Source organism: Prionailurus bengalensis, chromosome B2 (assembly GCF_016509475.1).
Source record: "Prionailurus bengalensis isolate Pbe53 chromosome B2, Fcat_Pben_1.1_paternal_pri, whole genome shotgun sequence".
Classification (NCBI taxonomy): domain Eukaryota; kingdom Metazoa; phylum Chordata; class Mammalia; order Carnivora; family Felidae; genus Prionailurus; species Prionailurus bengalensis.
The window spans coordinates 80,390,992-80,416,547 of NC_057349.1; the positions used below are offsets into that span (position 1 = coordinate 80,390,992).

Below are 25,556 nucleotides of genomic sequence, written 5' to 3' on the forward strand. Positions count from 1 at the left end.
AATCTCAAGCAGGCCCTGTGTTGTTAGTGCAGAGCCCAGTGCAGTCTTGATCTCACAAATGGTGAGATCATGACCTGAGCTGATATTAAGAGTCAGTTGTTTAACTGAGTGAGCCACTCAGGTGCCCCAACTTTTACATTTAAATTCATAATCTGTCTTAAACTAATTTTTATGCATGGTGTGAAGTACAGTACAGTAAATTTTTTAACATTATTTTTTTAAGTTATTTATATGCCAAATGGAACTTGCTATCCCAAGATCAAGAGTCTCATGGTTTACTGACTAAGCTTTTCAGACACCCCTTTTTTAAAAATATTTTTTAAAAGCAATCCATGGTTTATTTCCATATAGATATCCAGTTGCTCTCCACCTTTATTGAAAGGCACCTTTCATTTTTATGTAAAAGAATAAATTCTTGTCCCTAGGAACTGTAAAGACTATATACATGATTTGGAAACGAGACTGCACTAAACAATGACCAAAGAAGAATCGTCCACTCTATGCCTTGTCTTTGGTCTGGTCTCTCAGAAATAGAATGTTATCAGTTATATTTATTGTTGCTTGTTGCCTCACATTATTTTTATCTGTATATTCACCATAGTCTACTTTCCCTTCCACATAAATTCGGGCCCTCGTTTTCACATACTGATATGCCACATCTCTGAGCCCTGGTCAGAACACTGATATTCTGTGCCATGGTGTCTTTTGACTGACATTACTCATTCGGTATGTTTCACTTTCCCCTGATTGCCACATCTCATTCATTGCTGGAGAAACTATTGTGGCTGGGTTTTTCTCTCCCACTTGGAAGACAGTCCTTTATTGTCTTTATCATATATCAAGTAACCCTGTATGTGTGGTTCTGTTCCTAGACTCTCCATTCTGTTCCATTAGGCCATTTGTCTATACTTGCAGTAATGCCACATGTCATAAATATTGTAGCTTTATAGTGAGTCTTGAAATCAGTTGTAGTAGTCAAGATTCTCCAGAGAAACAGAAACAATGCAAGATGCTTATGTATAAACAAATATTTCCTATAATATCCTATTATATATATTTGACATATATGGAATTGACTCATGAACTTACAAGGTCTAGGAAGTCCCATGATCTACCACCTGGAAGCTGGAGATCCAGGAAAGTTAGTGGTGCAGTTCTAGTCTGATTCCAAAGACCTGAAACACAGAAGCACTAATGGTCTAAGTTCTAGTCCCAGAGCAAGAGAAAATCAATGTTCCAGATCTAAATCAGAGTAAATTCTCTCTTCCTCCACCTGGTTGTTCTATTCAGACCTCCAACTGATTGGATGATACCCACAGTGGTGAGGGCAATCTACTTTATTTATTTATTTATTTATTTATTTATTATTTATTATTATTTATTTAATTTTTTTTTCAACGTTTTATTTATTTTTGGGACAGAGAGAGACAGAGCATGAACGGGGGAGGGGCAGAGGCAGAGGGAGACACAGAATCGGAAACAGGCTCCAGGCTCTGAGCCATCAGCCCAGAGCCTGACGCGGGGCTTGAACTCACGGACCGCGAGATCGTGACCTGGCTGAAGTCGGACGCTTAACCGACTGCGCCACCCAGGCGCCCCTATTATTATTTATTTAAATGATTTTTTTAATGTTAATTTTTGAGAGAGAGAGAGAGAGACAGACAGACAGAGTGAAAGTGGGGAATGGGCAGAAAGAGAGGGAGACACAGAATCTGAAGCAGACTCCAGGCTCTAATCTGCCAGCACAGAGTCCAATGGGGGCTCAAACCCAAGAACCACAAGGTCATGACCTGAGAAGTTGGATGCTTAACCAGCTGAGCCACTCAGGTGCCCTATTTTTTATGAAAAAAATTTTTTTTAGATTTTTTTTACTTTAGAGAGAGAGGGGTGAGAGACAGAGCAGTAGTAGGGGAGGGGCAGAGAGAGAGGGAGACACAGAACCTGAAGCAGGCTTCAGGCTCCAGCCGTCAGCACAGAGCCAGATGCAGAGCTCAAACTCAAGAACTCGTGAGATCATGACCTGACCCCAAGTCGGATTCTTAACCGACTGAGCCACCCAGTCCCCCTGAGGGCAATCTACTTTATTCATTCAACCATTTCAGGCAGAAACATTATCACAGACATAACCAGAAAGAATATGTAACCAAACATATGGGCCTGTGACCTAGATAAGTTAACACATTAAATCAATCATCTCACTGCTCACTAACAGTGCAAGTCCTCCAACTTCTTAAAGAATGTCTTGGTTAGGGGTGCCTGGGTGGCTCAGTCAGTTAAACGTCTGGCTCTGGATTTTGGCTCAGGTCATGATCTCATGGTTCATGAGTTTGAGCCCCACATTAATTTATTATAAAAAATAAAAATAAATAACAAATAATAAAATCTTAAAAAAAAAGAAAAAATGTTTTGTAGGGCCAGTAGGAAGCATAGTGCCTGTGAGGGAGTACCAAGCGATGAGACTTTATTTTTTTTATTTAAAAAAAAATTTTGGGGGCGCCTGGGTGGCGCAGTCGGTTAAGCGTCCGACTTCAGCCAGGTCACGATCTCGCGGTCCGCGAGTTCGAGCCCCGTGTCAGGCTCTGGGCTGATGGCTCAGAGCCTGGAGCCTGTTTCCGATTCTGTGTCTCCCTCTGCCTCTGCCCCTCCCCCGTTCATGCTCTGTCTCTCTCTGTCCCCAAAAAATAAATAAACGTTGAAAAAAAAAAATTAAAAAAAAAAAAAAAAGGAAAAAAAAAAATTAAAAAAAAAAAAAAAAAGGAAAAAAAAATTTTTTTTTCAACGTTTATTTATTTTTGGGACAGAGAGAGACAGAGCATGAACGGGGGAGGGGCAGAGGCAGAGGGAGACACAGAATCGGAAACAGGCTCCAGGCTCTGAGCCATCAGCCCAGAGCCTGACGCGGGGCTCGAACTCGCGGACCGCGAGATCGTGACCTGGCTGAAGTCGGACGCTTAACCGACTGCGCCACCCAGGCGCCCCTCCATTAATATTTTTTGATGAATGTCATCATTATGCACCTATGCTGAAAACCAATATTCAATCAATTGCTAAATTTGTTGATTTCATCTCCTAAATATTTTCAAATCTATCCTGTTGCCTACCATTTCCTTCAGATCCTCATTTTCTCTAGCCTGATCTCTGTAATAACATCTGAAACTTCTTCTCAAGGCCAGAGGATTTTAATAATGCAAATCAGATCACCACCGCACCAAGCATAAAATCCTTCAATGCCTCATCATTTAAAGATAAATTCCAAGTTCGTTGACATATATATATATACATGTATATGTGTATATAGGTATGCATATATAGCCTTTCAAGTTCTGACCCATAGCTTCCCCGCCAGCCTCATCTCACACTTCATGCTCCAGCAACAATAAATGCCTTATGGTTGCACACCCTCTACTCTTTCCGTCTCCACTACCTGGAATGCTTGCCTGTCTGACTGACTTCTCCGAAACAAAGCGATTGGGAGAGAATCTGGGAAATTGGTGTTCTCCCAGAACATATTCTGCCAAATGGAGGTCTTTCCAGAAAATTAAAAAATATACGAGTCGATATGACAGTTACAAGTTATTAAAATGGACAAACAGGAGGAAACGGTTAGAGATCAAGAGGAAGATCCCCAGATCAGGTAGCAGAGGAAGTTGTTTTTGGTTTACTTCCCTACCAATCAATGGCGTAGGCCCCGCCCCCGTAGGCTAGACCCTAGGGGCACCTCTAGTTCCTGCATGTTCTATAAGACAATTCAGGTATTCTACCCTCTAAAAAGCAATCCTGTTCCTCCTACCCCACTTTAGTTGGTATCCCCTCTTCAAAGCTCTCAACACCCTGGCCTAAATTGTTTGCCTATTATGTAGGAAAGTGTCTGAGGGCAAGGAACAGTGTTTATTCATCATTATCGAGCCAGTGTCCAGCACCACGTCTAGCACGCGGTTCATACTCAACAGAATTTATAGAATAAAAGACCAAATAAATGACAGGGCCTTAGAGTTTACTTTCCCTTTCATTAAAGAGCTTCTCCCAGACTCCGCCTTTAACAGCTCCAAGCCCCGCCCCTTCCTGCAACAGCATAGGCCCCGCCCCTTTCCCTTAAACTCCGCACCAGCTTACGCGAGTTTGGCGCCAATCGTGTTTTTTTTTTTTTCGCCCTCCTAAAGGCGGGAACTAGTTCTGTGCGCCGGGACGTGCTGTACGTCTGGTCTGATTGGCCATGGGTGCTCGGTCCCGCCTCCCCATCCTGAGTGCGCTCTGGCATTGGTGGAGATGCCTGGGAGACCTCGGTGTCCAGAAAGGAGCCCCAGCTATCTTGGGCTGGGCAGGGCGGGTAAGTTGATGTGGGGGTCCGGTCCGCTCGGGGCTCTTGGGAATAGGCTGTATGGCACGGTAGTACTCCAAGCGGAAGCAAGCGGTTTTCGGGGAGCCCAGGCGTCGAAGAGAATCACGGAGTCGGGGAAGGGGGGGGGGCGCGCCTGATGTCCGGGGCCCTTAGCCGATTTCCCGCCGCCCTCGGGTGCAGTTTCAGGGCTAGCATTCGCGTTCCTCTCTGGTCCCTCGAGAGGATCCAGGGGGGAATTGGGGTGAGAGCACGTAGGAACTACGCTTTCGACCGCTCCTCCCGCCCCTCCCCCCAAAACCAATCTTGTCTTGGAATGCACTTCTTGAGGCTTCCGGATGGGATTCTGGAGGAATGGGTCTTTCTTAAGTGTAAGGTGATCATTGATGTTGGTTGTTTTCGCTACTCTTATACCCAGAGAAGTTATCTCCACAACGCCTAGAACCATACCTGACACATAGTTGGCCCCAACTCAGATGTTAATGTAGAATGCGCAGAATCTCAGGATTTGTGCTTCAGGGATCGGGTTGGCATTGACTGATTCTTCCCTGGTCTTTCCCAGATTCCTCCCTGGTCTTTCCCATTCTCCGCAGCTATAGCTCCAAACCTCTACCCTTCCTCAGTGCCCCTCCCCCATCTCGCTCAGCGTTTCTTTGATTGGAGGACAGAGACCAGAGCAAAAATTTCCCCACCCCCACTCCAATTATCTTCTAGCATTTCTTCCCATTTCACAAGAGGTGGCCCCCTTTCAAAGAAAAAAATATATACTTTTCTCACGAATATTCTTGATTTTGTCATTTGGCTTTAAAGACAGTGGGAATCTAATCCCAAATATTCCATTTAACACCTGTTTGACCTTGGGGCAAGTTTCTTAATCATTTGTTATATGTTTCCTCAACTGTGAAACGGGAAAAAGAATAGTATATACTTCTCGGGATTTTGGGAAGATTTAAAATAATGTATTTGGAACATTTAAGGCCCTGGCACGTAGTGTTCAGTATATGTAGTGTTTGTTATTTTCCCTTTACATTTTCTTTGGGGATCTTGGTGTATTAGATTTAACCTTTCCCAGGAACCTTAAAAGACACTCTCCTCCTCCCCTGGCTTTTTCCTGTTTTCCTCTATAAATGCTTAACTTCATTCCTTCAGTTTTTTTTTTTTAAGGAAAATTTCCTTTAGACTGTCTTTAAGACATTGTCCTATCACAAAAGGCTAGGTAATCCTCCTTTCATGTGCTTTGTTCCTAAAATGATTATGAGTGAGCTTTCAACTCTTTTCTTTGATCATCATGGTTTTAAACATGTAAACCTTTGCCTTTACACTGTTTAGGTGCAACACTCCTCTGTCAGTAGTCCCTCTAATTATATATTGAGGTCCTCATTTAGGGGAAAGTGAGAGCAAATGTGAATAAAACCCCTCTTTCCAAGAGATTCTGATACATAATCCTTCCTCTTTTCCCTCCTCCCTTCTATTTTAGGAGAATCACTGGCCTTTGTGATTTCAAGACAGTAATCTCAACTCTCAACTCTACCAATTATGTTTTGTCTTTTGTGCTACATACTCCTGTTCCCTGTTGTCTATTAGACATCTTCACCTGGATGTCATACAGATAATTTATCATGTCTTCTTTGGTTCTCTATTTCAGTTAAAAGCATGACTACCTTGTTACCAAAGCTAGGAACTTTGGAGTTATTGTTAATAAATTGGGGATTTCAGTAATTCAACAAATATTTTTTTATTACCTACTAACTTGCAAGGCCCTGTCCTGAGAGCTGGTGATACAGTGGTGAACAGAACAGAGTCAGTCCTGGTCTTCATGGATCTTACATTCCAGTGGGTGAGATGGACATTTCTGTAGGAATCGCACAAAAATGTAATTATAAACTGAAAAGAGGCCGTATCGAGAAAGGACACAGTGGTATAAGAGTTTGTAACAGAGGGCCTGACATAGTGGAGAGAGAGAGTAGCCAGGGAAGGCTCAAACATTACTTAAGACAAAATACCAGCGAGGAGTTGAGTGATGGTAGAGCATTGAGGAAAGAGCATTCCCTGCAGAGGCCCTGTGGCGGGAGGGAACAATTGGCATGGCCGAAGAGCTGAAAGAAGGTCAGTATGATCAAGAGTAAAGACTGCCTGCTGGGAAATGGGGAAGAAGGATACAGACTATCTCTGGAATTGTGGGCAGAGGCCAGGTCTCCCTAGACTTTGCAAGCAGAGTTGTGACAAAATTTTTAAATCTAAAATCAGCAGGAAGCACTGAAGGGTTTTAAGTAGAGGAGGGAACATGATCAGTTTTGCATTTTGAAAAGATAACTCAGGCTCTGGTTTTGAAGTGGTCAAGATTGGACATTCGAATACACTTTCCATTAAATCTTTTGATTCTGTCACAAATCTCAGATCTGCTTCTTATTTCCACTACTGATGACTTCGTCACCCCTCATTGTCTCCTGCACTGTTTTAATTTTTTTTTTTTCAACGTTTATTTATTTTTGGGACAGAGAGAGACAGAGCATGAACGGGGGACGGGCAGAGAGAGAGGGAGACACAGAATCGGAAACAGGCTCCAGGCTCGGAGCCATCAGCCCAGAGCCCGACGCGGGGCTCGAACTCCCGGACCGCGAGATCGTGACCTGGCTGAAGTCGGACGCTTAACCGACTGCGCCACCCAGGCGCCCCTCCTGCACTGTTTTAATAGTCTTTATCTTTTGGTACTAATATTTTCAATACTTTTCTTGTTAGAGTTAAATTCCTGGAATGCAGATTTGATCGTGATATTCTCTTGCTTTAAAAACCTTCAGTGGTTTCTCTCATTCTCTACTGGATGAAGTCCAAGTATCTTAATCGTGTAATATATCACCTGACTTCTAAAACCTCATTTCTCTCTTGCCATTTGCAACTCTGTGGATGGAACTAGAGGGTATTATGCTAAGTGAAATTAGTCAGAGAAAGACAAATATACGACTTCACTCATATGAGGACTTTAAGATACAAAACAGATTGAACATAAGGGAAGGGAAGCAAGAATAATATAAAAACAGGGAGGGAGACAAAACATAAGAGACTCTTTTTATTATTTTTTAATGTTTATTTATTATTGAGAGACAGAGACAGACAGAGTGAGCAGGGGAGGGGCAGAGAGAGAGGGAGACACAGAGTCTGAAGCAGGCTCCAGGCCCCAGCTGTCAGCACAGAGCCTGATGTGGGTCTTGAAACCATGAACTGTGAGATCATGACCTGAGCCGAAGTCGAAGCTTATGCTTAACTGACTGAGCCACTCAGGCGCCCCTAAGAGACTCTTAAATATGGTGAACAAACAAAGGGTTGCTGGAGGGGCTGTGGGAGGGGGGATGGGATAAATGGGTAAGGGGCGTTAATGAATCTACTCCTGAAATCACTGTTACATTATATGCTAACTTGGATGTAAATAAAAAAATAAATTATTAAACCCCTCATTTCTCAAATTCTAATCTGTAGATATTCACACCCATACTTCCTTGTGAGCTCATAGATGTAGTGGGGAGATGGTATAGGAATTGTGTTTGCAAATGGGAACCCAGTTTCACTGAACCTTGGGATTTTGGAAACCTTGGGATAGTGAATGATGGAGCTAGAAAGGTAGGCATTAGTGTGTATCATGGTAAGGCGTTTGGGCTTTATTCAGTAGACATTGGGAAGTAATGGAAAGTTTTTGAGCAAGAAGTGATAATGAGCAGGATTGCTTCTGAAAAACGAATCCAGCAATTGTGTATGGCATATATTTGGAGAGAGGAGATAATTAGATAGGTATAGTGGAGCTGAAATAAAATTCAGAAGGAAAGAACGAGGATAAATGGGAGAAACATTGTGGACTTGTATCAGAAGGCTATTAGGGAATGCTAGTGCCGGTGAAAGAAGTAGAGATGTCAGGAGGCGACAGATGTTGATGATCTCTTTTGGTTTTGGTCTTGGTGAGTTGGGACTTACAGGAATGTGTTTATTAACTTTAGCATCTTATTGCTGACTGTTGGTTTGTGTTTTAGTACAAACAGTTCCTACTTTTCCAGCACTGTGAGGTGGCAGCAGAGGGGTCTATAAATCTGATCTGGTACCCCTACTTTTTGTGGCAGTATTTACTCTTTATCCCTTACCCCCTTGTGTTTGTTCATCAAGTGTTTAACACAACGTAATAAATTTTGCTTTTCAGGTATAGAAAATAAGATACTGATGTCCAGGAGTTCATTGCCTTAGTACAACATTCAAAAGCATTTTTATAAGAGCCCAATAGCATTTAGAGCTAGTTAGGTGTTATTGAAATGGTAATAACCACAGCTCTGTGAAATCCTTTCTGTGAGCTTTTCATGGCAAATGAGATTGTAAGATAATATGTGTTAAGACACTAAGTTTGTGGTAAGTTGTTAGAGCAGCAATAGGAGACTAATGTACTCAGTCACACTATGCATATTTTATGTACTCAATAGTCACATGTGGTTAGTGTTATATTGGACAGCTCAGATATAGGACATTTTTGTCATTATAGAAAGTTCTATTGGACAGCACTAGTCTAAAAAAGGTAGTTCTTAGGGCATCTGGCTGGCTCAGTCGGTGGAGCATGTGATTTGTGGTCTTGGGGTTGTTAAGTTCAAGCCCCACATTGGGTGTAGAGATTAGTTAAAAATAAAATCTTTAAAAAATAAAAATTAAAAAATTAAAAAGGTAGTTCTCAAAGTGTAGTCCTTGAACTAGCAGCATGACCTGAGAACTTTTTAGAGTTGCAGATATTCATGTCTCACTCTAGACCTACAGAATCAAAAACTGGGGGAATGGGACTCATCAGTCTTATGTTCTACCTCCTTCAGGTTAGAAGTCTAAAAACATGCTGAAGTCTAAAAACAACTTTTTTTTCTTTTCTTTCCCTTTCTTCCGCTCTTTCTCTTCCCTGCCCTGCCCTGCCCTGCCCTGCCCTGCTCTGTCCTGCCCTGCCCAGCCCTGGCCCTGGCCCTGTGAGTGAACAGAGAAGGGGCAGAGAAAGAAGAGAGAGGGAGGATTCCAAGCAGGCTCCGCACTGACAGTGCGGAGCCTGATGCAAAGCTTGAACCCACGAACCCTGACATCATGACCTGAGCCAAAACCAAAAGTTGTATGCTTAACTGAGCTACCCAGGTGCCTCTAAGAACAACTTTAGAAAGCAAATGATTGCAATGGAGGTAGCTAAATGTAATGATGTATTTAGTATGTCAGTACTAAATAAGGGAATACAATAAGGGAATGAGTGTTGACTATGTCTCCAGAAAAGGGGGTTCTCTTTTATGGTAGCTGGGTTGGGGAGAGGATGAGCAGACCAGGCAGGGCAATAGAATGAGCAAGAGATTGTGGAGTTGAGGTTCATGGCATAATTCAGGAACTGCAAGTACAGACATTTCTGCTTTAATGTATGCATTTTTGAAAAACCTTTAGTTCTGTAACTCACCAAAACAGGGTTTATGGGAAAAATAGGGGCAGAATACTCAAAACCTGTCTACTCATGTTACTAGAGCACCAACAGGAACAATAACAATTTTAATTAAAATGTTGGCATAGTTAAGGCAAGTAAAATTCCTAATGAATATCTCAGTCAATATAGATTTTTTCTCAAGAAAGAAGAAAGATGAAATAGGCTGATGGAAGGAGGAAAAGGAAGAATTGAAGCTGTTGATTTGTGGAGACAAGAACAGAGGGACATAAACACAGGTTGCAGGTTTGATGTGAATACTGTGATGGCAGACTGGATGGCTTTGGCTTATTGCCTGGTATTTGGGTTATTTCTACCCTGACAAAGATTGAGGAAAATCATGCTTACACCCTTGCAAGACAGAGCTTGTTACTCTACTGAGACAAGAGGAAGAAAGGAGAGTTATGGGCACGTAGGGTAAGGGCATCAGTGTAGGACTAGATTCCTTCAAGAGTTGCTGCATTTAGCTGCTGTTAATGGTGCAAAACTGTAATGATCTGGGAAGAACCCTGTGTGAACCAGTATAGTTTCTGCATTACACTAACATCATTTCTCTATTTCTCAATAACGTGTGTGCTGCCTCGAATTATAGAAACATGCTTTGGTAGGGGCACCTGGGTGGCTCAGTTGGTTAAGTGTCCGACTTGATTTCAGCTCAGAGCATGATCCCACGGTTCATGAATTTGAGCCCTGTGTCAAGCTCTTTGCTGACAGCATGGAGCTGGAGCCTGCTTGGGGTTCTCTCTCCCCACCTCTCCCCCTCCCCCTCTCCCTGTTCTCTCTCTAAATAAATAAATAAATAAGCATTAAAAAAAATAGAAATATGCTGTGGTAGTACAGAATATCTCATGTGGCTGAATAGGGTAGGTTAGAGTAGCAGTGTGAGAAAAGTAGTGATATTTCTGGAAAGGCCTTGTAGTTCTGTGCTAGGGAAGCTTAATTCAATAATGTTGCTTTGGGTAGTTCTTAAAGGCTTTTTGACCTGGGAGTAAAACAGGTTACAAGTCAACAGATTTTGGCTTTAGTGTGGAAAGTGGTAGAAGGAAAAAGGTGTTGGTAGTATGGAAACTAGTTAGGAGACTTTGTAATAATTTAAATGAGTAATAATTATATTGAAAACTGGAATGACTGAGTGGAAAGGAGATGTTAAATTTGAGAGATTTAAAAATAAAATCTCTTGTGATCACTTGAAAGTGAGTGTGGATGTAAGGGACGAATCAAAGATAATGAGAGTTTGTAGCTTGAGAATGAGTTCAGGCAGGAGATAATTGTTTATATTTCCCATATCTAGGCATCTACCCTATTTTCTTTCTTTCGTTATTATGCCTTATATAAATATCCTTTTCAATCTCACTGTCTCCATCTTGGGTTATGTTATTATGTGGACGCTTATATAAGCTCCTTCCCAGTTTCTTTTCCTACACATTTGTCTTTCTAGTTCATTCCACATGTTAATCTTTTCTCTTTATACCAGTGTTTCTAACTCAGAAACCTTCAGTGCTCTTGTCTTCTGAAATTTCAAGGCCAGATTCCTTAGTTGGACATTTAGTATCTTCTGTTTGACTCTAATGAAATTTGACAGTCTTATCTCCCAGTCCTCTTCTGCCTGAGGTTCATATATGCCTTCCCTCCAAAGTTAATGGTGTTCTCATTTGGAATCTACTTATCTCCACTCTTCCTCCCACTCTTCCATTGATATGCATGTCCTTCTTCTACAAACCAGTCATCAGCCATATGCATGCTTTTATTCTCCACACATCTTTGCCAACATTTGGGAGTGGATAGTGGCTACAAGAGGGCATGAGTAATACTTCTAGGGTGATGATAATGATCTGTTTCTTGATCTGGGTGGTAGTTAGATGGATGTGTGTAGGTTGTCAAAAATCATAGGACTGTATGTATACTTATGATTGGTGGGTTTTTTTCCTATATGTTATACTTCAATAAAAAGCTTACTTCCTTTTCTCCAAAATAAAAAATGTCCTGCCTCTCCTAGGCCCTTTACATTTCAATTTAATTTTTATGGTCAACTTGTTAAGTTTGAGTGGGATTGCATTGAGTTGGGGAGAATTGCCAACTTTGATATTGAGTTTTCCTAAATATGATTGAATTATGTTTTGCCATTTATTTAGATCAGAAGCAAATTGCCTGTTTTTGTAAATAAAGTTTTATTGGAACACAGTCAGACCTATTTGTTTACATGTCGTCTTTGGTTGCTTTTGAGCTTCAGTGGCAGGGGTAGGTGGTTGTGACAGACCAGATGGCCTGCAAGCACAAAATATTTACTTTCTGGCCTTGTAAGAAGAAAAGGTTTCCATACCCCTGATTTAGGCCTTTCTTTCTCTTTCTTTCTTTCTTTCTTTCTTTCTTTCTTTCTTTCTTTTTTTGATAATTTATTTATTTATTTTTTGAGAGAGAGAGGGCATGGGTAGGGAGAGGGACAGAGCGAGAGGAAAGAGAATCTTTTTTTTTTTTTTTTAAATGTTTATTTATTTATTTATTATTTTTTTTTTTTAAATTTTTTTTTTTTTCAACGTTTATTTATTTTTGGGACAGAGAGAGACAGAGCATGAACGGGGGAGGGGTAGAGAGAGAGGGAGACACAGAATCGGAAACAGGCTCCAGGCTCCGAGCCATCAGCCCAGAGCCCGACGCGGGGCTCGAACTCCCGGACCGCGAGATCGTGACCTGGCTGAAGTCGGACGCTTAACCGACTGCGCCACCCAGGCGCCCCAAATGTTTATTTATTTTTGAGAGAGAGAGAGAGAAAGGCAGGGAGACAATCAGACAGAGAATCCTAAGCAGGCTCTGCGCAGGGCTCAAACCGATGAACCATGGGATCATGAACTGAGCTGAAACCTAGAGTCAGATGCTTAGCTAACTGAGCCACCCAGGCACCAAGAAAGAGGGGAAGAGAGAGAGAGAGGGGGAGAGAGAGAGAATGAGAATATAATTTCTGTGTACTTAATGGTTTTGTTGTTGTAAATATCTTTTTATCAGTTATGTTTTAAAACTCTTGCGGGGTGCCTGGGTGGCTCAGATTCTCTCTCACTCCCTCTCTGCCCCTCTAACGCTCTCTCTCCCTCTTTCTCAAAATAAATAAAGTTAAAAAAAAAAAACACCTTAAAATTGTTTTGCTGGCATACAGGAAAGTGTTTTTGTGTGTTTATCTTACATTCAGGAACTTAAAAAAAAACTCTTATTCTAATAATTTGTAGATTTTCTACATTGGTGGCCATAGTGTAAATAATGTCAGCTTTGCTTCTTTCCAGTTCTGTCTCAATTCATGCCTTACTCTTCTTTCAAACAGAAGCAAGCTTGACTTTATTTTTTTTTTATTTTTTTATTAAAAAAAAATTTTTTTTTCAACGTTTATTTATTTTTGGGACAGAGAGAGACAGAGCATGAACGGGGGACGGGCAGAGAGAGAGGGAGACACAGAATCGGAAACAGGCTCCAGGCTCTGAGCCATCAGCCCAGAGCCTGATGCGGGGCTCGAACTCACGGACCGCGAGATCGTGACCTGGCTGAAGTCGGACGCTTAACCGACTGCGCCACCCAGGCGCCCCGCAAGCTTGACTTTAAAGGAGATGCTTTTGTGGTGTCATCATCATGTATGATGTTTGAGGGTTTTGTTTTATTTTGTTTTGTAGTAGAAATATATCCTTTATCAGTTTAAAAAAGGTCCCTTAAATTTTCATAAACTCCCAAGTTTGCTAGGAGTTAATATTAAATTTATCATATGCTCTTCCTGAGCAGATGTTAGGATACACATATTTTGTCTCTAATATGATGAAATATACAAATATTTTTTTACTGAGAGACCATTTGTTAGAATGGTTTTTGATTTATGGTAAAATTCAGAAGCACAGGGGTGCCTGTCTGGCTCAGGTACAGCATGTGACTCCTCATCTCAGGGTCATGAGTTCAAGCCCCACATTAGGTGTAGAGCTTACTTAAAAAAAAAAAAAATCAGGAGTACAGAGAAATCTTGTTTATCATGCTACATCTCCCTCCCCAGTTTTCTCCATTGTTAATGTCTTATTACATGATATTAGTATGGTACATTTCCTGTAATTATGAACCAACACTGCTTTATTTTTTTGTTTTTTGGTTTTTTTTTAATTTTTAAAAATTTTTTTCTTAATGTTTTTATTTATTTTTGAGACAGAGAGAGACAGAGCATGAGCAGGGAAGGGGCAGAGAGAGAGGGAGACACAGAATCGGAAGCAGGCTCCAGGCTCTGAGCCATCAGCACAGAGCTCGATATGGGGCTCGAACTCACAGACTGTGACATCATGACCTGAGCCGAAGTCGGACGCTCAACTGACTGAGCCACCCAGGCGCCCCATTTTTTTGTTTTTTTTTTTTTTAAGATTTTATTGTATTTTTATTTTATTTCAGAGACAGGGAGAGAGAGAGGGTTCATGTGGGGAAAAGGGGCAGAGGGATAGAAAGAGGATCCCAAGCAGGCTTCACGCTCAGTGTGGAGCCCGGTGTGGGGCTCATCCCGTGGGATCATGACCTGAGCCAAAATCAAGAGTTGGGACACTTAACCAACTAAGCCACCCAGTTGCCCCATCTTTTTTTTTTTTTTTTAAGTAATACCTGCCAGTAGTAAAAACTAAAACTGTAAAATGATATGCAATGAAGACTTTGATCTATTAGATTTCTGTTTAACCAAATCATTATCACCATTCTGTAAAAAACCCATTGACTGATTTTCCCTCCTCCATATGACAGTTTATTTATTTTTAAATTAATTTATTTTTATTTTTTATTTTCATTAAAAAAATTTTTTTTTAATGTGTGTTTATTTTTAAGAGAGAGAGACAGAGAGCGAGTCGGAGACGGGCAGAGAGAGAGGGAGACACAGAATCTGAAGCAGGCTCCAGGCTCTGAGCTGTCAGCACAGAGCCTGACAGGGGGCTTAAACCCACGAGCCATGAGATCATGACCTGAGCCAAAGCTGGTTGCCTAACGACTGAGCCACCCAGGCACACTTTTATTTTTTTTTAACATTTATTTATTTTTGAGAGAGAGAGAGGGAGAGAACACGCATGCATGTGAACGGGAAAGAGGCAGACGCAGAGAAGGGAGGCAGATGATCCAAAGCAGGCTCGGCACTGTGAGCCCAGAGCCCGATGCAGGGCTCAGACTCCTGAACCTGTGAGATGGCCTGAGCTGAAATCGAGAGCTGGCTGCTTAACCGACTGACTGAGCTACCCAGGTGCCCCCATATGACGGTTTATAGCTGGTGATAAGTTACTGTTAGAAAGCCTGTGCGTTTCTGCTGTGTCAGTAGTTTTGCTTTACCAAGAGTTAGTTCTGTTATTTGACAAATATGATTATGCCATTTGTAATTATTGTACAGACTATATTGTAACAGTTAATTCAGCTAATTGGAAAAAGTGTTGCAGTGGGGAATGTGAGTAATGAACAAAACGCTATACTTTAGGGGTGCCTGGGTGGCTCAGTTGGTTAAGTGTCTGACTTGATTTCTGCTCAGGTCATTACCTCACTGTTCATGGTATTGAGCCCTGAGTCAGGCTCTGTGCCAACAGCGTGGAGCCTGCTTGAGATGTTCTCTCTCTCTCTCTCTCTCTCTCTCTCCCTCTCCCTCTCTGTCCCTGCCCCACTTTCAGACGAACACTGTTTCTCTCTCTCTAAATATAAAATAAATAAACGTCTTTAAAAAAAGATATATACTTTGATTGTATTTAAAAGTAGTAACATAAATTGTATCTCTTGTGATAGAACCATGACTTTTTCTTTGAGAATGAGTCCAGTGATCAGAGTTCTGACTTCTTTCTTTCTTTTTTTTTCTTAAGTAAGCTGTATACCCAGCGTGGGGCTTGAACTCATGACCTCGAGATCAAGAGTCAAATGCTTTACCAGCTGAGCCAGGTGCCCCCTGACTTCTTTCTTGCGTAAACCACACCTATAAGATATTGCTTATGATTTCCATCCCTCCCTTCCTTTCTTCTTTAATTAAAATGGAGTAAGAATTTAGATACTTGTTTTTTTCTTTTTTTCCTTTTTTAATGTTTTTATTTATTTTTGAAAGAGAGAGGAGAGAGAGGAAGAGAAAGAGGAAGAGAAAGAGAAAGAGAAAGGGAAAGACAGAACACGAGCTGGGTAGGGGCAGAAAGACAGGGGGACACAGAATCTGAAGCAGGCTCCAGGCCCTGAGCTGTCAGCACAGAGCCTGATGCAGGGCTCAAACTCGTGAATTGTGAGATCATGACCTGGGCTGAAGTCTGATGCTCAACCTACTGAGCCACCCAGGCGCCCCTAGATACTTGTTAATCAGTGTGAGTACAGACTAGGTTTTCTCTTCCATTATTTTGGATTATCTCACCTTCACTTGATTTGACAAGCAATCGTGTGTGTATCTTTCTGCTCACCTATGAATCTTTTCAAAGCATTCAGCGTAGTTTTTACTGGAAAAGAACTTCCTTTGGCAATATAATCTTTCATAATACTATTACTTAGAAAAATAAGGAAACCTGCATAATTGGATTTGGTAGTAAATGTGATCTGGCTATCGATAAGCCTATATCTCAGTTGGTGGGAGCAGAAATATACAGGTGCAGATATTCTTAATGACTGTCCGTATCCACAGTGGCCATAGTTCATTGACCACAGGCATCATTCATCAGACTTTACTGGCAGAATGGAAAATGTCAGATAAGTCAGGTTTTCTTTCTTTCTTTCTTTCTTTCTTTCTTTCTTTCTTTCTTTCTTTCTTTCTTTCTTTTTTTTTTTTAAGCTGTTTTGGATACTTCTGTTGCTTTTTTCTTGCTACAAATAGCACTACATTGAATTTTCCTGTATATATATTTTGTAACCATGTGCTTGTATATCTCTCAGAATGAGTTACTAGATATGATTTGTTGGGTCAAAGATTATGTGCATATAAAAACTTGATAGCTATGGTCAAATTGCCTCCATGGAGTTTGTGCAAGTATATACTTGGGTGATGTATGAGAGTATGTCTTTTGTCACATCTTTACAAACCCTAGTATGGTATCAAATTCTTTACTATTTACCTGTCTTACTCTCTTATTGGTGAAAACACGTATGTCTGGAGTTCCCCAGACTGCTCCCAGGTTTGATGATTTGCTAAGAGGACTCACAGAACTCATGTAGTTGTACTTATTTAGTATGATATTGGCTTATTTTTGTATAAAAATTAATTTGTATTTTGGTCTATTTTATAAAATTAGTATCATTTACTTTGTGACATGGTTTAGCCATAATAAGTAAGCTTAAGCTTTTGGAAAACAGTAGGCACTTTTTTTGAAGTGATGGTAGAGAGTGAACTTATTCATTGTGTCCAAATTTAAAAATTGCTGTTTTTAAAAACGATTTCTTTAAATGTTTATTTTTGAGAGAGAAAGAGAGGGAGACACAGTGCAAGCAAGGCAGGGGCAGAGAGAGAGGGAGACACAGAATCTGAAGCAGGATCCAGGCTCTGAGTTGTCAGCACCGAGCCTGATGCGGGGCTTGAACTCGTGAACTGCAAGATCACGGCCTGGGCCGAAGTAGGACACTTAACAGACTGAGCCACCCAGGTGCCCCTAAAAATTGCTTTTTAACTGAAAGCTACGTTTATTCTCTGAATTGTGAGGTTGATTTTAACAATGGAAAAATCTTTATATTTCATGCGTTAGATGGCGACTGTCAAAAGGAAATAGGATCATGGCAGCAGATGATGACAATGGTGATGGAACAAGTTTATTTGATGTCTTTTCTGGTAAGACCTGTCTTTCTGAACTGTCTTTCTAAGTGTATTTAATTGCAAAATCATTTATTCTCATTGAAAACACTGTCATCAACTCTTTCTTCCCACACATAAATGAATTAACGTAGTAAGGTGCCCGGCAAATAGGAAATGTTTAGTAAATGTGAGCTTTCTTATTATTACAGGGCTTTTAAGCCTCTCAAATATAATGAAATTAACAACTTTGTCAATATGAGTGGTAATGATATTTATTTTTCTATCCAAAGAAATATAAAATAGGTATTTGTTACCCTTGAGTAAGTTGAATACATTATGGTCCTTTACTCCCAAATACTTAAGTGTGTATTTCATAAGAAAAACTTGGGTTTTTTAATATAAGAACAGCACAATTATCAAAATTTCAGTAAATTTAATATTGATATAATACTTTTATTTAATCTGCTATTTTTGTTCCTGTTTTACCAGGTAACCCCAACATTTTCTTTATTATTATGATTGGATTTTAATCTATCATTTTAATACTTTTAGTTTTTCTCATCTTTTTTTTTTCCTTCTGATTTTCTTACCTTCTTTCAAATGTTGAATATATTTTAGAATTTCATTCTAATTTATATATTAGCTTTTTGGGCTACAACACCTCTTTGCATTATTTTTTAGTGGCTGCTTAAGGGATTGGAGTATACCTCTTTAACATTTTGTAGTCTACTTCCTAGTATTGTACTTTTTCACCTAAGATGTAGAATCTTGTATGTATAGTTTTATTTAACCTTCATCCATCCTTTTATGTTAAAGATGTCATAAACCTCATGATACAGAGCTTCAATTTTTACTTTATATCATTCTACGTATCTTTAAAAACTTAAGAGGAATTATGGGGCGCCTGGGTGGCGCAGTCGGTTAAGTGTCCGACTTCAGCCAGGTCACGATTCCGCGGTCCGTGGGTTCGGGCCCCGCGTCGGGCTCTGGGCTGATGGCTCAGAGCCTGGAGCCTGTTTCCGATTCTGTGTCTCCCTCTCTCTCTGCCCCTCCCCCGTTCATGCTCTGTCTCTCTCTGTCCCAAAAATAAATAAACGTTGAAAAAAAAAAATTTTTAAACTTAAGAGGAATTAAAAGAAATTAAGAAAAATTTGTTATTTATATTTACTCTGTTATTTATCGTTTCTAGTCCTAGTATCCTCTAATAGCTTTTCAGTATCATTTTCCTCCCCATTCTCTCTTTTCCTCTTGGACTGCAGATATACAGTATGTGAGAACTTCTGATATTACTAAGGTTACTAAGACATTTGTTGTTGTTTATTTGTTTTAAATCTTTTTCTCTCTATTCTTCAGATTGGGTAATTTTTATTGATTTACCTTCAAGTTCACTGGCTCTACTGTTAAGCACCTTCAGTGAAAATTTTTTTCTTTTTTTTTTTGGCATTAGATATTGCACTTTTCAGTTTCAGGATTTTCATTCTTTGCTTGTTTGTTTTAGTTTGTTATTTTTTATTTATTTAATTTTAGTAATCTCTACATCCATTGTGGGGCCCAAACTCATGACCCCAAAATCAAGAGTTGCACTCCACCAACTGAGGCTGCCAGGCATCCCTCATTCTTTGTTTTAATGGTTTCTGTTTCTCTGCCAAGATTTCCTATGTAGTAATTTTGGACTGCATTCTGGATGCTCAATTCTGTTATGTTCTAGAGACACTGGATTATGCTATATTGTTTTTACTTTTAGCAAGTATTTAACTTGGCTGAACTTAAACTTCTGTCTTACCTGCAGTGGATAGCAGCTGAAAATCTGTTCAGATATTTTAGCTTTAACTGGACATTTTGGAGTTCTCACCTTTACTTATGTAGTTTGGAGGTCACTTGGAGATTTGGGCACAAATTGGGGAATATTCTTTCTGGATTTTCTTTCTTAGTTTCTAGTTGCTGTTATCATTCCCCATTTTTTTTCTGTCATTATTCAAGCTTTTAGGACCAGAGGTTTCCATCTAAGCTTTCACTGCTCATTGTGGCTCCAACTAGGGCTTATCCTTCTACAAAAAATTTTAATAAAGGGGGATAGGGAATGCATACAAGACTGTTTTCTCCTTTCAGGTGTTGTCTCCCATTCAGTTTTTGCCCTCTTTGGATTGTTTTTAGATTTTCAGATTGCCTTTTTTTTTCTTATTTAATTGAGTTATAATTATACTTATAACATCCTATTAGTTTCAGGAATACAACATAATGATTCAGTATTTGTATATAATGTGAAATGATCACCACAATGATAGTCTAGTGGCAGAGTATTTGACTACAGATAGCTTTTCATAATTTGCTTAGAGTTTATAGTTGTTATCAGCAGGAGGATTGGTCTGATAGAACCACTCTGCAATTAGTGGAATTGGAACCTTCTCACAAGTTTGTTTTTGAAAGTGAGTTTTTAAGTCTAAATCTTATGTAATAGAGTCATAAATCTGTGTATTGAGATCTTTCTATTTATAAGGATGTTTAAAAATTGTAAACAATTGTGTTTTTTGGTATAAGACTAATAAAGTCTCTGTCTTTTCCTGGATTAGAAAAACTTCACTAACTGCATAAAGTCAGTTTTAATTATCTTTGATTTTCCTGCAGCTTCTCCTCTTAAAAATAATGATGAAGGTTCTTTGGACATATATGCTGGGTTGGACAGTGCTGTTTCTGGTATGTAAATTCTAAAATAAAAGTTTCATTTTCTTTGGTCAGTGTACTGGAAGTATTTATTTTGTTGTTGCCAATTCTTAGAGTAATACATAGTTCCTGAACAATTTGCCCATTCTTTGAAATGGTTATACTTAGGTAATTATTTTTTTGACCAAAGTTTGATCACTAAAACAAATTAGCACTCAGTTTTGCTATTCATCTAGGTCTTAGATTTAACTGGACCTAGAGCAGGTATATTTTGTACATTGAAATGCAGCTGCTGGTGGGGTCTATACATATATTACTGCTCATACTGTCATGGCTTACATATGAGAACTTTTGAAAAGGGTAGTTACTATAAATGTTTTCAAATGTATCAGTAAGAGGTGCCTGGGTGACTCAGTTGGTTGGACATCCAACTTTGGTTCAGGTCATGATCTCGTGGCTTGTGAGTTCGAGCCCTGCATTGTGAGTTCGAGGCCCTGTCAGGCCTCTATGCTAACAGGTCAGAGCCTGGAGCCTGTTTCAGATTCTGATCTCCCTCTCTCTCTCTGCCCTTCCCCCATTTGTGCTTGCTTGCTTGCTGTCTCTCTCTCTCTCTCTCTCTCTCTCTCTCTGTCTCTCTCTCTCTTTGTCTCGCTCTCTCTCTCAAAAATAAACATTAAACAAACAAACCAACAAACAAACAAATGTATCAGTAAGAGTGGTATGGAGAGAGTCTAATGACCTATCCAAATTAGAAACCTTTCCATAATCAAATCTCTCAAAGCTTTGAACAAATATGGTCCTCACATCTGATTTGTTGTCATAAGTATTTTAGGTAAATTGGCTTTCCAACCAATCAGTATAGATTTGGATGAAATGCAGGAGATGCAGAAATATATAACCCTTTGATTTGCAGTAGACACAACATCAAAAAGCTTGACACATATTTTCTATTTTCCCCACCTTTATTGAGATATAGTTAACACGTAACATTGTGTAAGTTTAAGTATTGATTTGATACACTTATATGTTGCAAAATGATTACCACTTTAGCCTTAGCTGAATTATGTGACATTATTACCTGCATCAATTATGTGATATAATTAGCCTGCATCAATTATGTGATATAATTACCATCTCTCTTTTGTGGTGAGAACATTTAAGATCTATTCTCTTAGCATCTTTTAAGTATGTAATACACACAGTATGATTAACTATCATCACTCTGCTCTGTTTTAGATCCCTAAGCCTTATTTATCTTATAGCTAGAAGTTTATATTCTGGTTTTTAAAAGTTTGTTTATTTATTTATTTATTTATTTATTTATTTATTTATTTATTTAGAGAGCACAAGCGAGCATGAGCAGGGGAGGGGCAGAGAGAGAGGGAGAGAGAGAATCCCAAGTAGGCTCTTCCCTGTCAATACGGAGCCTGATGTGGGGCTAGAACTCACAAACCATGAGATCATGACCTGAGCTGAAATCAAGAGTGCTCAACCAACTGAGCCACCCAAGGGCCCCTGGAAGTTCATACTCTTTGATCAATATCTCTTCTGTCACCCCAGCCCCTGGTAACCACTGTTCTAGTCTGTTTCTATGTATTTGGCATTTTTATATTTCACATACAAGTTGGTGTCATGTGCTATTTGTCTTTCTCTTTCTGACTTATTTCAATTAGCATAATGCCTGCAAGGTCTGTCCATGTTAGTGCAAATGGCAGGAGGTCCTTCTTTCTCATGGTTGGATAATATCCCATTGTATACATATGCCACATCTCTTTTAACCATCTGTTAATGAACACTTAGGTTGTTTCCATATGTTGGCTATTCTGAATAATGCTGCAGTGAACATGGGTGTGCAGATATCTCTTTGAGATCCCAGTTTGTTTGTTTTTTAAGTTTTTATTTATTTATTTAGAGAGAGAGAAAGAGAGGAAAAGAGAGAAATTGAGTGGGGAAGGGGCAGAGAGAGGGGGGGACAGAGGATCTGAACTGGGCTCTGCACTGACAGCAAAAATCCTATATGGGGCTCAAACCCATGAACTGTGAGATCATATTTATGACTCTATTACATATTAGTTTCAGGCATACAACATAATTATTCAGTATTTGTATATAATGTGAAATGATCACCATAGTAATAGTCTAGTGGTAGAGCATTTGATTACAGATAGCTTTCTGTACACTGCAGAGAGCCTGATGCAGGGCTTGAACCCATGAACCACTTCCACTTGAGCCGAAGTTAGGCGCTTAACCAGTTGAGCCACCCAGGTGCCCTAAGATCCTCTTTTTATATCCTTTGGATTAATACCCAGAGGTGGGATTACTGAATCATATTTCTATTTTTAAGTTTTTGAGGAACCTCCATAGTGTTTTCCATTGTAGCTGCACTGGTTTACATTCCCACCAATCTTGCACAAGTATTCTATTTTCTCCACATCCTTGTCAACACTTGTTATCTCATGGTTGTTTTTTGGTTTTTGTTTTTTTTTAATCGGGGAGGTCTCTGATAACAGCAGTCTTTACTGAACATTTACTTACTAAGTGTGGCAAGTGTTTGGTGCTTTTTATTTTTTACTTACTCACTTATTTTATTGAAGTATAGTTGACATACAGTGCTATATTAGTTTCAAGTGTACAAAATAGTGATTTGACAATTCTGTACCTAATGCAGTGCTCATCATGGTAAGTGTAGTTACTATTTGTCACCATACAAAGTTATTACAATATTATTGATTATATTCTCTATTCTATAGCTTTTATCTCCTCTTTTTGGTGATAGCCATTCTAGCAGGTGTAAGGTGTTATCTCATTGTGATTTTGATTTGCATTTCCCTAACAGTTAGTCAGGTTGAGCACTTCTCCATGTTCCTGTTGGCCATTTGTATGCCTTTGGGAAAATGTCTATTCAGTTTCTCTGCCCATTTTTCTGTCAGATTTTTTTTTTCTTTTGCTGTTGAGTGTATGAGTTCTTTATATATTTTGGATATTAACCCTATGTCAGATACTTAATTTGCAAATATTTTCTCCCATTCTGTGGGTTGCCTTTCACTTTGTTGATGGTTTTCTTTCCTGTGCTGCAGCTTTGTAATTTGATGTAGTCCTACTTGTTATTTTTGCTATTGTCTCCCATGTTTTTGGTGTCAAAGCCAGAAAATCTTTGCCAAGACTGATGTCTAGGAGCTTACCCCCTTCCTTTTTTTTTTTTCCTAAGACTTTTTGGGTCTCACATTTAAATCCCATTTGGAATGCAAGCTGGTGCAGCCACTCTGGAAAACAGTATGGAGGTTCCACAAAAAACTAAAAATAGAACTACCTTACGGGCCAGCAATTGTACTATTAGGCATTTATCCACGGGGTACAGGTGTGCTGTTTCGATGGGACACATGCACCCTCATGTTTATAGCAGCACTATCAACAATAGCCAAAGTATGGAAAGAGCCCAAGTGTCCATGGATGGATGAATGGATAAAGAATATGTGGTATATATATACAATGGAGTATTACTTGGCAATCAAAAAGAATTTGCAACTACGTGGGTGGAAATGGAGGGTATTATGCTAAGTGAAATTAGTCAGAGAAAGACACAAATCATATGACTTCATTCATATGAGGACTTTAAGAAACAAAACAGATGAACCTAAGGGAAGGGAAACAAAAATAATATAAAAACAGGGAGGGGGACAAAACAGAAGAGACTCATAAATATGGAGAACAAACTGAGGGTTACTGGAGGGGTTGTGGAGGGAGGATGGGCTAAATGGGTAAGGGGCACTAAGGAATCTACTCCTGAAATCATTGTTGATGATATATCCTAACTAATTTGGATGTAAATTTAAAAAAATTAAAAAAAAAAAAAACATTTGGAGTTGATTTTTGTGCATGGAGTAAGATAGGGGTCCAGTTTTCTCAATACCATTTATGGAAAGAGCTTATCTATTCCCCATTGTATATTCTTCGCTTGTCTGTCATACATAAATTTACTGTATTTATTTCTGGGTTCTGTATTCTGCTCCATTGATCTGTATATCTGTTTTTATGCCAATAGCATACAGTTTTGATTACTATAGCTTTGTATTATAATTAGAGATCAGGAAATGTGATGCCTATAGCTTTGGTCTTCTTTTTCAAATAGCTTTTTTTTTTTTTAATTAAAAAAAAATTTTTTTTTAATAAGTGTTTATTTATTTTTGAGACAGAGAGAGACAGAGCATGAATGGGGGAGGGTCAGAGAGAGAGGGAGACACAGAATCTGAAACAGGCTCCAGGCTCTGAGCGGTCAGCACAGAGCCCGACGCGGGGCTCGAACCCACAAACTGCGAGATCATGACCTGAGCCGAAGTCGGACGCTTAACCGACTGAGCCACCCAGGCGCCCCAAGATAGCTTTTTTATTTGCAGTCTTGTCATTTCATACGAATTTTAGGATTGTTATTTCTATTTCTGTGAAAAATGACATTGGAATTCTGATAGGGATTGCATTGAATCTCAAAGTACATGTTTTAATTTAAGGGCTTTTTGTATGTTTGTTTTAGACAGTGCTTCCAAATCCTGTGTACCATCCAGAAATTGTTTGGATTTATATGAAGAAATCCTGACTGAAGAAGGAACTGCAAAGGAGGCAACATATAATGATGTATGGGTTGCCAGAATTAAGGACAGAGTTATTTTAACCTTTTGTAGCTTCTGAAGTGCAGACATCAGCTTATTATTAAACATTCTGTGTTGAAGAAATAGCTCTTAGTCTAAAAGAATATTTAAGTTTCTGTCTTCAGATCTGCTTTTTAAAATCTTTTCTGAATGTTTGTCTAAATTTAGTTATAATTTGCTTGATTAAATTTAAGCGAATATATAAAATCTCAACAGGCAGTCAGTATGATAAAACATTTTATCTTTTCATGATTTGTACGAAGTTATAAAATGTCCCAAGACTTAATTCAGATGAATTTCTTTCTACCTTATTTGAATTTTAAGGTCTGGAGATTGAATGTGAAACTTAACAAGATGTGTTTTGGTTGAGACAATGTTAAAAACTAGTAGTTTTACTAAATATCTGTTAGTAGAAATAGACCTTGTCTATCCTTCGTAGGGGGTTGATTTTCTAAATTCTAAAATATTCTGAAGTGTCATATAAGCTAAGAAAATAATTTAGGATGATGCTTAATCTTTTTATATCTTACAGTTGCAAGTAGAATATGGTAAATGTCAGCTGCAAATGAAAGAGCTGATGAAAAAGTTTAAGGAAATACAGACACAGGTAGGATTATAATGAGTATTTTTGCCTCTCTGTTTTCTTTTACTGCTCCAGTCATTGAAGGGAAGTTCTATTGAGGCCCTAGGGCCTTTTGTGTTATTTTAAAATCAAAATGTAATAAT

At 39.2% G+C, this 25,556-nt stretch overlaps 1 protein-coding gene across 6 annotated transcripts in view; it reads left to right on the forward strand.

The window, feature by feature from the left end:
- The first annotated feature begins 4,223 nt into the window (after positions 1–4,223).
- The window catches only part of CASP8AP2 (caspase 8 associated protein 2), a 37,931-nt gene continuing 16,598 nt past the window's right edge, over positions 4,224–25,556 (forward strand). For 4 of the 6 annotated variants that reach the window (XM_043591939.1, XM_043591941.1, XM_043591944.1 and 1 more), the window contains exons 1-5: positions 15,639–15,710; positions 17,480–17,562; positions 20,152–20,220; positions 24,716–24,816; positions 25,363–25,437. In XM_043591939.1, coding sequence (XP_043447874.1) covers positions 17,508–17,562; positions 20,152–20,220; positions 24,716–24,816; positions 25,363–25,437 — 300 coding nt within the window. In that variant the 5' untranslated portion in view covers positions 15,639–15,710; positions 17,480–17,507. Of the gene's footprint in view, positions 4,328–15,638; positions 15,711–17,479; positions 17,563–20,151; positions 20,221–24,715; positions 24,817–25,362; positions 25,438–25,556 lie in introns of those variants that run through there. The other 2 variants (XM_043591940.1, XM_043591942.1) reach the window with 2 other exon arrangements.